General features: G+C 41.9%; 1 protein-coding gene across 1 annotated transcript in view; it reads right to left on the reverse strand.

The window, feature by feature from the left end:
• Positions 1-13,209, reverse strand: part of RECQL5 (RecQ like helicase 5) — a 74,214-nt gene that overhangs the window by 14,220 nt on the left and 46,785 nt on the right. The window contains exons 8-10 of the mRNA XM_018561533.1: positions 5,080-5,310; positions 4,831-4,930; positions 525-555 (exon numbers count right to left, since the gene is read on the reverse strand). Coding sequence (XP_018417035.1) covers positions 525-555; positions 4,831-4,930; positions 5,080-5,310 — 362 coding nt within the window. The remainder of the gene's footprint in view (positions 1-524; positions 556-4,830; positions 4,931-5,079; positions 5,311-13,209) is intronic.

The raw sequence follows: 13,209 nt of genomic DNA on the forward strand, positions 1-13,209 counted from the left end.
AACATTTTATAACTTTTGGATAGAATATGGAATAATTGTCTTTTTTTTCCTGTTGCCGAGACACAACAGAAAGTAAGAGATAAACTCTTCAAAGTGAGGGGGAAATCTATTAAAGGTGCGGGGAAGTCTCCTCTTATACAGTTGTCACCAGATTATTGACAATTATCCTCAATGGAACATTTACCCTCAACTGAACATTTACCCTCAACCTTCTGTTCCAGTGACATCTTTAAAATTCTGGGTTTACCATAACTAACTGGAGGCAATAGTCACTTGGACAATTATGAAGGCTGAATCTCCCAAGCAGGGATTTTTGGCTTTACATATAATTTAACCATGAAGTAAACTAAACTAAAACCAACAGGGACACAGGAAAGGTTTTCCTGGCTAGTAAAGGCATTACCAGCCATTTTGTGGTGCCTGCTCTTAGCCACATATTGTACTATTAAAAGTTTAAAATGGAGCATAGGTTCACTTTAAGTCAAAGCAGTTAAAAATTGCTGGCTGTATTTTTTTTCACCTACTTGGAGGAATGAAATCTTCCAGCTCTTTGTTCTGGGAAAAAAAGACAGGAACATGAGAATTCCTTGACTAAAGTAAAACGGTACGCTAGGATGCCAACAGTTATTTCTGCATGCTTGAAATCAAAAACGCCTCAAGATAAAGTTCAAACTAAGTTACCTCACAAGTCGCTGTTTCACATTGTTGCCACACAATCAGTGAAATATACCAGAAATGTTAACAGCAGTCAAGACAAGTGCTGAGAGGATAACAAGTAAACATTTGAATTGAAACACAACAGGGTGACAGGCCTTAACCACCATGGACAAAAAGTTTTAAAAACTTGGAGCACCAGCTCCAAAACTTGAGTTTTACAAATCTAGTTGCAGAGATGTCCTGGGCTTCCACAATCTCCCATTTATCTCTCCAACAAATATAAAATGAGCAAACATAGGACTGGACAAGGGATACTGTGAACTTGGTTTTATTTAAAATGCACAACTAAAATTCCACGTGAGGTTGTAACTAAACAGACCCAATGCGTTTTGCCCCTCTAAGGGATGCATTCAAGGGACACTATCCTGGCTTCTGATCCTCTCTTTTTCTTTGACCACTGAAAACATTTCCCGTTTTCTTGCTGCTCTTAGGTCTCCAAATAAAATGGAACCTCGGTATAAAAAATCATATAAAATGAACACAGCATTAACAATTGCTACACAAGCCATTTTGTAATGTAATGTTATTAAACATTACCTATCCATTTCAAACTGAAGCCGCTGTAGTTTTTTTAAACTTTCAAAAAATACCCGCCTGCAATCTGTGTAATAATGTTCTCCAGCATGATGCCCTGTGCAGAGGACACATTAATAAACGTTGACCCAATATGTTAACACAATATGAACGTTGGTGGCTAGGTGGGTTAGGTCAAAGGGGAGGTACGTCCCTGATCTACGATGCCCAACTAGGACCATTCACTAAAACGGCCTATATGGTGGCCTGGGAATTAGAAATAGGGACACCACTCTCCCTAGAAGAATGGCAACTGTGTTCTAAAAGATCAACTAAGGGACTATCAAATGTTTCTCTTTCAGAAGCCAACTACAAGGTTTTTTCTCGATGGTATCTTGTGCCAGCAAAGTTAGCGAAGATGGGCCCAGGCGTCAGTCCGTTATGCTTTAGGGGCTGTAAATAGCAAGGCACTATGCTACATGTCTGGTGGCAGTGCCCAGGACTACAACCTTTTTGGAACAAGTTGTTTGCCCTGCTTTCTAGGATTCTCGGGACCTCTGTCCCCAGAGACCCACAGTATACTTTACTTAATAAATCAATCCCGGACATCTCTGGAACACAGAGCAAACTGGTTTCCTTTTTTTTCCTGGCGGCTAAGATATCAATAGCTCGGTCCTGGAAAGCTGAAAAGGTCCCATTCTCTCTGGTGTTGTCTAAAGTGAACTGGATCATGATCCATGAGAAATTAATTAGCATCTTGCAGGATAAATACGCAGAATTCGAAGCAGTATGGGCGCCTTGGTTGAAATACCAAGAGATCTCAAATGCTCATAGCATTATCTCTGATGCCTCAGTTTAAGCATATTTATCCCGCTCCTTGGAAACTAGGAAATTATAATCTCTTAGGTTACGCTTTTATTTTCTTTAGATAATAAGATTCCTTTCCCCTTATTTTTTTTTCTTCTCTTTTATTTCCCCCCCTTAGTGTGTGTTTCTCTCGTTTTGTATACCAAAAAGTTTTCCATAAGCTTTCACTTAGCGAAAGTGGCTCTACCCTTTTTGAGAAACCCCGCACCCCCAAAGCTGGAAGTGATCGAATGGAAGGGCATGCCCCTAGAGGAGAAGGGGGGCAGGGGCAAAGTAGAAGGTTAATAACGCTACTGGTTTTCCCCCATTCTTTTCTTTTGGCGATAGCTTCGACAGCCTAAGTAAGGGTTGGGTGATGCGGGGAACTAATGTTAAAGTTAATGTTGATTTGAGAAATATTGAATTTTCGGATTTGGATACATAGGTAAAAGCCGGATTTGAAAGATGTTATGGAAACCAATAAAAACTTTGAAATACAATAAACGTTGACCCTTTAAAAGCCAGCAGCCAATACAGCTGCGGACTCTCAATCCTGGTGTCAGAGACCAGAGTGGTTGCCAATTATGTGAACATTACGCTGGCTTTAGGCTTGACTGACAAAAAAATCAGTCAACAAATGAAAGCCTTTAGCCTGCAGATGAAAACTGTTGGCTGCAGTGCCATTTATTTAATAGTGTACCTGTCAGATACAGTTTCACTATTAAAAAAAAATTCAATAAAAATTTGATTTACATTTTTCCACATTTGTCAGCGTATATTAAAAAGAACATTGTACCAAATAAAAACCTAACATAATTTAGGTGTGCAAATTAGTCATGGAGTTATTGTTAAGTTAACCTGACACATGCTGAAAAGGCCTCACAGTGAAGGAAAGAAATAAGAAGAATGATACAGTAAACGTACAGAAAAATTCATTCTCAAAATGAAAATTCTAAAGATCTAGAATAGTTTAAAGGTTTGCCCTTTGTCTTGGTCTTAGAATAACGTATGGATGATTTGCTTAAAGCTGAACTCTAGGTATCCAAGGCATCACAATCCACTCCTCGTACAATCAGGGAAGGCCTTGTATTCCTTATTCATTGTATTCACTGATAAAAAAAATAATAGCTGCTGTGCTGAATGAGTGACTCCCTGTGTTTTTATAGCAGAAGGGAAGATGCTCAGCACAGCGCCAGGCAGGACTCAGAAGATCACGGACAGAACTGTAGTAGTTCCGGCTACTACAGTGCTCTACTGGATCCCCAGCAGCCAATTAGGTATGGCATATGCATACTTACATTGAGCCAAGCTGGACCAAAGTAAGTATACAAAATAATTCATGATCAGAGTTCAGCTTTAAAAGAGAACTATGGGGAAACCTTTTTATTCATTAGTTCTCTTTATGGTCACGGGAGGACATATACTAACGTCCTCCCGTGACCTAAAGCTCAGTAGATAGCAGGCTATTGCTCACTTAATACCAAGAGCACCGCAGACAGTACGGATCCTGACAATACAGTCGAGATCCACTCAGCTGGCTGATTGAAATCGGTCTCTGCCTATCTAGAGGCAGAGTCAGCTTTGCCGCCCCCAGTCAGAGCTGGAGGATCGGAGAGGGGGGAATCCCTGCGAGGAGCAGTGACTGACAGTTACTACTCTCTGCAGCGAGATGATCGGTAAGTGAGCGAGCGACGGTATGTGTTTGCTCACTTCCCGATCTATAGAGCCGACGTGTGACAGTCACACATCGGCTCTAACTATGAGGATGATAGTTTTCATAGTTGTCCTTTAATATTTGTCAGTTGTATTCTTAAATAAATCAATTATTTTTTCCCAGGGCAATGTAAAAATCTGAAGTCAGTAGCACAGACAGTAACATAAAACCCTGACAGCTTCTTAAACAAGAGATTTTAGAAGGTTCTATAACATTCAATAAAGTATCATCAGCAAATAGCACTGCTTAAGGAGACTTTTTTTCTGGTATCTTAATCACTCGCATATCAAATGATTTGTGAATTACCACTGCCAAAGGTTCAATAAATTGGGCAAAAAGCAGGTGTGACAAAGATCACCTCTGCCAAGTGCCACTATGTACTGAAATGGGGAGTTACCGATTCTGACTTTTGTGATAGCATATCATATTTTGGACATTCAGAAAGTCAAAATGATACAGTATAACATTTTTATAGAAATCTTTATGAACATCTAACAATAACACCAAAATGTCAACCCATTTCAGCCTTGCCCACTGAATTTTTTTAAAAGCCATTTCTGGTTGATGAAACTAATATAGATTGCTTATATTGTTAATTTCCTGCACATTGGCATATTTTCCTAGTGTAATAATCTTACTGCAATACAATTTGGATTGGAGCATATAACCGCAGTGCATGTTAGGGGGCAAAAGCATATCCGCCACTCCCAGAAATATTAAATTCTAAAGAGATTGATGGAGGCTGCAGCACTGGAACAGAGCAAAGGTAGGAGACACAGGTCACTGGAGAAGCGAGTATATGAGCTCTTTGAATAACAAGCATTATAAATTAAAAGAGGGCATCACAATGTGCCTGCATGTACCTTTATTATTAAACAAAGCTTTGTGTCTGGGACCCCCTCCATACCAATTTCAGATGCACTTTGTCACTGGGGCTTTACCTTCAGCTACAACATTGCGATTTGCTATGCCCATTACCATCCCACAAACCATTGCGAATGTTGTCACTGGCCGCTGAGTCAACTTCTCACACCCCTTACCTTCCTGAGATTCATCTGCTTCTGATAGAATCTGTTCCATTGCTGTTTGCGTTTGTCAGATGCATCCTCCTGTCCTCCATCAGAATCCTCAGCATCATATCTATAAAAGAGAAACAGGAATAGGTCCACAAATGAAAGAGTAAACATTAAAGATGGAGAAAGCCATCATAGCTATAAATCACCATCCTCTGTCAATCTTCACCATCCACCCATCTACTATAGGTATAAATCAATATTTTATTTTCTTACCTGGCAAACCCATACCCATCCCTGCCCCCTTCATAAAGATTTGCGTCATAGCCAAATGGTCCGGGTCGAGCTCCAGGTTGCTCAATGCAGGTTCTGCTTCTATTTGAGATCAAACTCTCTAACTGTTCAATCTGCTTCTTCACTAGTTGAGGGTTCTTACAGGAGTCACAGCACTTGTCACACTGAGGCCTTTTGTCACCAAAATACGATGCAATAGCAGCATGGCGGCACCTGAAAAAAGTGATGATCGGTCAGAACAACAAATACATTTGGTATATTGTGATTCGTCATAAAAAGACTGACTTTTTAACACCTAGGACCCTTTTGCATGACGTAAACATGATGCAAAAGTAATTAAGCAGCCTTCCAGCATTCTAATCTCTAAGCTCTAAGCCAAAGACTTTATTTAGTGCTTCTGCTGTGAGCTTGAAGGATGAATTGCTCCATGGTACCTGCAGCTACAGAGGTCAGTGAGGGCTTGTTTTAAAACTAATTTTGCAACAAAATATGTGAATACTTGACTGTTCATAGCTTAGCCAATTTACACACCTTTTACTACTGGTAGTACAGGTAGGGAACCTTCAAGCAACAAGGGCAGAGAAATATATGAAAATAGTTATTTTGAAGGGAGAAAATGCCTTCACATGACTTCATTGAGTGAAGACAAACCAGTTACATAGTTACATAGTATTTGAGGTTGAATAAAGACATTAGTCCATCAAGTCCAACCTATTAGGATCTCATTCTAGGAGTACCTGTACCCCTGTATATTACGGTCCCTTAAGAAATCGTCCAAAAGTTTCTTGAACAATTCCACATTATTTGCTGAAATCACCGCCTGTGGCAGTGAGTTCCAGACCCTAACTGATCTTACTGTGAAGAACCCCCTTCGCCCCTTGTGCTGGAATTTTTTTTCCACCAATTTTAGGTGGTGGCCTCTAGTTTTTGTAATGGAGTTAATTTTAAACAGTTTATCGCTAATGTTGCTACCACCATTGAACATTTTGTACATGGAGATCATATCCCCCCTTAATCTCCTCACCTCCAATGTGAACATGTTTAAATTTAGTAGCCTTGTCTCGTAGCTCTGGTCCTCCATACCCCTAATTAGTTTGGTTGCCCTCCGCTGGACTTTTTCCAACTCAAGGACATCTTTTCTTAGTACTGGTGACCAGAACTGGACCGCGTACTCCAGATGAGGTCGAACCAATGATCTATAAAGTGGCAAAATTATAGACTTGTCCCTGCAATACATCCCCTTTTTAATACAGGACAAGACCCTGCTAGCTTTGTTTACAGCAGCCTGGCACTGCAAACTACCTTTCAGTTTGTGGTCTACAATGACCCCCAAATCCTTCTCCATTTCTGACTTCCCTAGCGGCATACCCATAATTGTATAACCCATTTGTTTATTTTTAATTCCAAAGTGCATTACTTTGCATTTATCGACATTAAACCTCATCTGCCACATTAATGCCCACTCCCCTATTTTATCCAGGTCCTCCTGTAATGTTATAATGTCTAAGTCCGTGTCTATTACCCTCCCAATTTTGGTGTCATCCGCAAACACGGAAATATCGCTGTTAACACCCTCCCCGATGTCATTAATAAATAAGTTGATCTGCACATGCTGACATGAACTACCAGTCCTGTTCTAATGAAACCCAAAGGCGGAAACAATACCTTCCATGTGTGTTGGTAAATCTATACGGGATTGTACAATCAGACTGTAACAGGTGCGGGTTGAGAGTTTAAAAAAAAAAAAAAAAAAAAAGGAATAATTATTTACAGTAAGACCCAACAGCAATCTATTTATTAATTAGGAAAGTGATCTCCACAAATGTAATAGATACCCTTTATGTGCACTAAACAACCTCTCTCTATGGTCACTTGTATTCTACTACATAATAACATTTTCATGATTTATATTACATAATGTCTATGACTAAAATACATATTAGAGCAATGGAATTAGAATAGTTCATGGACTGTTATTGTGTTTGGGATTGGAAGTGCCTCAATTCATGTTTAGCTGCCCTCCCTTTACACATTCCTAAGCTTGTGCTGGCCAAATATTTGCCACTAAGCTGTGTGAAACACTGACGCAGTCTGACACAAGCTGGTTAACTAATAAGAATTCCAAACCAAAAAAGCGACTCATGAAGTATTCTGTGGAGCATGTTAATGAATGATGAAATCACCCTGAGAGCAGTTGACTTAAAATTTAGCAACCTTGAGTTATCCTTCAAACTAATTTATCTAATATTTTTTTCTTTGCAAACTGCTTGGCATAAAAAATAAGTATTGCAGACCCTCCAAGTGTATTCTTTTACCAAGCACAGCCCGGATTTTAAACATGCACACCAGTTTTCTGAAGTATACCGCTCCTTGCAGAATGCTTCTCTGGACCATTACAGCTCTTTCTGCAAATAAAGTGAGACATACAAAGAATTTCTATTGGCATCCAGTAGCCATGGCAAGCCTTGTGACATCACTGAGGGCTGGACTTTCATCAAAGCCCGAGATTGTCTTCCAGAAACCATTTTTGCTGCATTGGTGAAGGCGGCCAGGTAGCCATTTAAACATATCTGACAAAACTTGCTTTGTGATCCAAGGAGGGCCTACTAGGACTTGCAAAATTCTATAAGACCCTTCTTCTCTGTAATGGATCTAGATTATTCAGCTGTTGGATGCTTCTATAAACAGTGCATTAGCATATGTGGTAGCTGCTCTGGAGGATTGACCTACCAGGTACCTTTTCTTGCTATATGGGCCACAGCTCCTATAACAGCAATGCCACACACATTACTTTATGGTTATAAGCCAGGCCTCTTCTGACAGGAGGATGACCCAATCCCTGCTGAGTTGCCCTTTCCCCACAGCAAAGGATCTGCTGATTGATGCTGCACTCCCTGACTGGTAACTAGCAGAGACCCACAAAGAAATGAATGCTGCACTGTCCCTTCCCAATTATTTGAGTTCCAGCGCACATTACACTTCCCCTTTCAGTCATTCCAATGAGGGCCTCTCCACTACACTGATAAATAGGCTAAGAATAGAGTTCACATAAGCCAATAGGCATTCTAAAGAGATATGCTTGCAGCTTATAAGTTTGCACAAGCAAATTTGTAAATACCCTTCAACTGCAGGAGCTAAAATTGATGAGTCTACATAGAGCAGTGTACTGATCTGCCGTATTGCATATACTGTTTAAAGCAGGGGTCTCAAAGTCCCGCTGAGCGAACCAGTACCATGCGACTTGTCAGTTGGCGGACTTAGGCTGAACCTGGCCTAAGGGCCTATTCCAGATCATCTTTACACCAGACCAGATTGTTTCAAAATCCAAAATGCATCCTAATGTATTACTATGCTATTCCTGGCCTCTGTTCACACCAGCTTAGTCCGTTCCAGACCAGACCAGAAAAATACTTAATGTCTCATTTTGTCCGCTCTGGAATGCACTGGAACTGCGGGCAGGTTCACACCATTTTCCGGACCAGATTTGGTCCAGAAAATGGTGTGAACCTGGCCTAAAGCTTGTGTGATATTTTAGTGGCTGGATTTATGTGTACCTTAACTTTTGTGTCGCAATAAACAATAACTAACACCTTCAACAATACACTTAAAGAAGAAGGTATACTCACCTGATCCTCGGTCCCGTGGCAGTCAGCACTTAACTATTTACTTCTCCCCTCCAGCTGTTGTATGTCCCTCGGCATCCTCATGTCTAATGCAGGTGAAAGGACTGCATTAGATGTGATGATGTCACGAGTCCTTGGACCGCCAGAGCCTGAGGGAGAAGAGGCTGTGGGGTCCGGTCTAGCAGCCAGACGCGATCGGGTGTGTATATATTTTTTTTATTTAGGCCCCTAGAGAAAAACAAGCAGTTAATCCTTGCAGTGCGTGGGTAGCCCCGCTGCAAGTGTTAACTTACTACATTCTTGCAGTTCCTCTTTAACGCATAACTCCAAAAATAACAATTTAAATGCACACACCATTGCAGTACAGTGATGTGTAGGGGGCTAATGTTGAAAACCTGGGCCCTTCATGAGGTATTAATGAATGCAGAGCTGCATTAATTTAGATTTGATTATAATCGTTTAGAAATGATTTGGGAAGAATTAACAAACATTATCCTTCCCAGATAAAGTTCTCCTGTGTTTGAATACACGTTTAGATGCATCTACACATGTTTATGTGTGCTTACATGCATTTAGACATGTTCAAAGTATCGAATCTGCCCCCAAACGCACAAAATTCAATTGTTATTCTAAATGCAGCTAAACTGATCACACCTAAAATGAAGTAAATTTTATGTTTAAAAACCATTATATGCATTTAGAGATGTCCTATAAACGCATATGATCGCAGGTTTGTCAATGCCAGTGTGAAGGAGGCTTAAAGTAGACCTAAACTCAAAATTATAGATATGTTATGTTATAGGGAACATCTAAAAATGTTTCTAGGAATTACCCCCAAAATTTGCATTTTGTTTAGATTTTTCCCAGGAAAAACAACAGTGCACTGGTATGTGATTGTGTCTAGATCAGGGGTAGACAACATTGGCACTCCAGCTGTTGTGGAACTACAAGTCCTATGAAGCACTGCAAGACTCAGACAGCTACAGGCATGACTCCCAGGAGCATAATGGTATTTGAAGTTTCACCGCAGCTGGACTGCTGAGGTTGCCTACCCCTGGTGTAGACACTCCTGTGCCTCCAGCCTTAAAGGTGCCCATGCACTGCACGATTATCGTACGAGAATCGCGGGAAATCCCGCGATCGTACGATAATCGCAAAGCCACGACTCTACCAAGATGGCCACCTCCACACTAGGGATGAGCTTCACGTTCGAGTCGAACCTATGTTCGACTCGAACATAGCATGAACATGCCAGAACAAGGCATGGTAAGTCAGTAATGGGAAATGATCAGCTGCAGGGATACCACAGGCAATACTTGTGACTTGTCTTACACCCTCTACATGCTTGCAGAGTTCAGTTCCTCTATAGGGCAGTGAAAATAATGGTGCCTACATGGAACCTAAATATGAATACCTGCACAGATGATGGCAGTCACACTCATGTCAACAGGAGAAATGTAGCTTTCAGAGAGCTGCTACAGTTAATTTTCTTTAGTAACATGCTTTGCGTGTCAACAATGAGCTTTCTGTGCTGCTACATTTTGTAGCGTTACGTTAAAGATTTCAAATATTGACTTGTGCCAACTAACTACAAAGCAACAAAGAGAAGTTTACATGGTTGGCCCAACCTTTTCATGAAACAGGTATGTTATTCCAGCACCACTGGAACAAAACCAAAAGAAATGATCAGTAAAGACAGGGCACATGGAGAACAAAGCTCTGGATTAGATTCCTGGCAATAAGCGGTTACTTGCAGTAAGCAGACATTATAAGGATGGGCATAACCATGTAGAAGGGTCAGTCAGTCAGTCCAATTCAAAGACAATCTGAGCTTTGCTTAAACAAGCAGAAAGGTTTGCACTTTCCTCCCCTTCCCAGCAGCATATACTCATTTATGCTTCCCTTCACCGCCACGCTGTTCAGCTAATGGGAGTGAAGCCATGTATAAGCTCCTGGTCGCTCCAGTTACAGTGTATATGTATACAGATTTAGGAGTCTCAAACCGGCCCCATGTGACCGCGCTGGTCCACTTACCAAACACCAGCGCTGTCACATGAGAGAGAGGGGAGATAGTCACATGCACACCGGGTATTTTTATGTTCCCAGTGGGCGAATGGAGCTGTAAGTACTGCTGGACAGGAAGGCATTAAAGTCGAATTATGTATATAATACCATTCATTGTTCTCCTCTCCCCCTGATCAACATGCAATTAATATTTTTTCATTAAATCTTTTTGGTTTTCAAAAATACCTTTAGCGAGACTCAGTGATGTCATCACTGGGTCTGTCTGCTGCACTTTGCTCTGAGTTTGGTGGGACGGGCTGGAAAGCTCCAGTAAACATCACAGCATTCTGTCTCAGATTTTTTTTTTTTTTTACATTTTCACTGCCAGAGCCATTTTGCATTTACCCTTATCTTTAAAGTAAAAACAAGCACACCTTTAGAAATGTTTAGTAATAACAATCTACACACACACTAATGAATGTAAGATGATTTTAAATCAGCACACAGAGCTGTATGCTGATGTGATTTTAGTGAAAGGGAGTAAAGATCCACTTTAACTTTCATTTTTTTTATACTTAAAGGAGAACTATAAGCTGAGTGAAAATCACTCATCCTCATAGTTCGACCCGACTTGTGACAATTAAACTGTCACACATCGGCTCAATAGATCGGGAAGTGAGCGAATGCATACCGCCGCTCGCTCACATCCCTGCAGAGAGCCGTGACTGTCAGTTACCGCTCCCTGCAGGGATTCCACTCTCCCCGCTCCGATCCTCCAGCGCTGACTGGAGGAACAGACGGGGCTGGTACAGCTGGCTCTGCCTCTAGATAGACAGAGCCAGCTGTCACTCACGCAGCTGGGTGGATCTCGACAGCATTGTCGGGATCCGTCCCGGCTGGGGAGGTTTCAGTATACTCGCGAGCTGTAGCTCGCGATATACTTAGCTTTGGGTCACTGGAGGACGCTAGTATATGTCCTCCCATGACCCTTAAGAGAACTCTGGGGAAAAACACTTACCCCAGAGTTCTCTTTTAAGTTTATTGCTATCACATAGGGGGCTATTGAGCACCTTAGAGGTGACAGGTTGTCTTTAGGACCAGAAAGCCAACAGTCAGCTTGTTAGATGTAACCACACTCCCAGCTGCCACAGCAGCTGGGTATGTATTTAAAAGCCAGTGCTGCCATAAGGCTGACATTGGTGGCAGTGAAAGGGTTAAAGGAAAGTACACGTCTCTGGGTTCCCCTTAGATTTGCCTGCTTCTCTCTGCAGGCCCCTGGATTCTGCAGACGTTAACTGTGCAGTCTGCTGAGCGGCTGACTGGTTGCTGGAATGTATGAAGGGATGCCAGGGATGGGTTCTTTCACATAAAGTTCCAGGAAAAAATGACTGATGGCAGAGCAAGCTAATAACTGTGACGGGGGGCCCAGGACAATATATTTTTGCGAACCCTTACTTCAATTACCCGTAAATGGACTTGGCCATATGCGCTGCCCCTGCTGCCTAATTAATTCAGGACCAGGAGGGGAGCAGTACAGAATGCTCTTTCTGTACCTGCGCCACTGCTTAGACTGTTATTGTTTACATTTTCCCCCTGGACCTGAATGACTTGAATGTCAGTCACTAGGCAGCACAACATGACCTGGGCACTGAGTCATTCAGCATGATTGAAGGCCGAAGCCATTCTGTGCCATTGCTACCTCTGCTACCTAGTGAAGGAGTAATTTGAGTCATTGAGGGCTGGGCGAGAAGTAAACAAAAGTATAACAGCCCATACAAACCGCTGCATTTTAGCTCATGCGGATACTCAGTAAATGGACGGGAGGAAGTGCCAATGGACTACAAGTGTGGTATCGTCACCGCACTTGTATTGCATTGAAAACTACAAGTCCTTCTGCCGTGGTGGCTGACAGGACTTGTAGTTTCTTCATTCATAGATCCTGTCAAAGCATCTGTGAATGGATGACGCATCCATGTGGGTGGAGCAACGCGAAGCCGTGCGAAATTCAAATAAGCCTGCGGGGAGAAGAACCACCCGTGTTTCAGGTAAGGGAGTTAGGGAGTTCGGATCTGACCATGTTTCATGCTACACCATGAATATGGGAATGACATGAAACATGGTCAGAAAGGTAAACTTAGCCGGGTATACACGTGTTGAATTTTGCCAGTTCCTGATTAACCGACTGAAGTTCGCACCGTGGGTGCTGCCGTCGGCACCCTTTCGCCTGGCATCGCTCGATCAGCTGAACTAAGGAGCTGGTGAGAAATCAATTAGCTGCTAGCTCCATTCAGGTATTCTGGCAGCAGCCATCAGCCACTGTCCGAATACAATGCAAACAGCGGGGGATTCATCGATCAATGTTCGTTAGTGTTGATGGAGGAATCTGTTCTATTTTTTTCGTTCAGCCCGCGGGTTGAATGGAAAAACTAGGCACGTGTATACCCGGCTTTAGCCATTAACTGTATATCTGCCACACGTACCCCTT

Source organism: Nanorana parkeri, unplaced genomic scaffold, assembly GCF_000935625.1.
Source record: "Nanorana parkeri isolate BGI_ZX_2015 unplaced genomic scaffold, ASM93562v1 scaffold529, whole genome shotgun sequence".
NCBI classification, from domain to species: Eukaryota; Metazoa; Chordata; class Amphibia; order Anura; family Dicroglossidae; genus Nanorana; species Nanorana parkeri.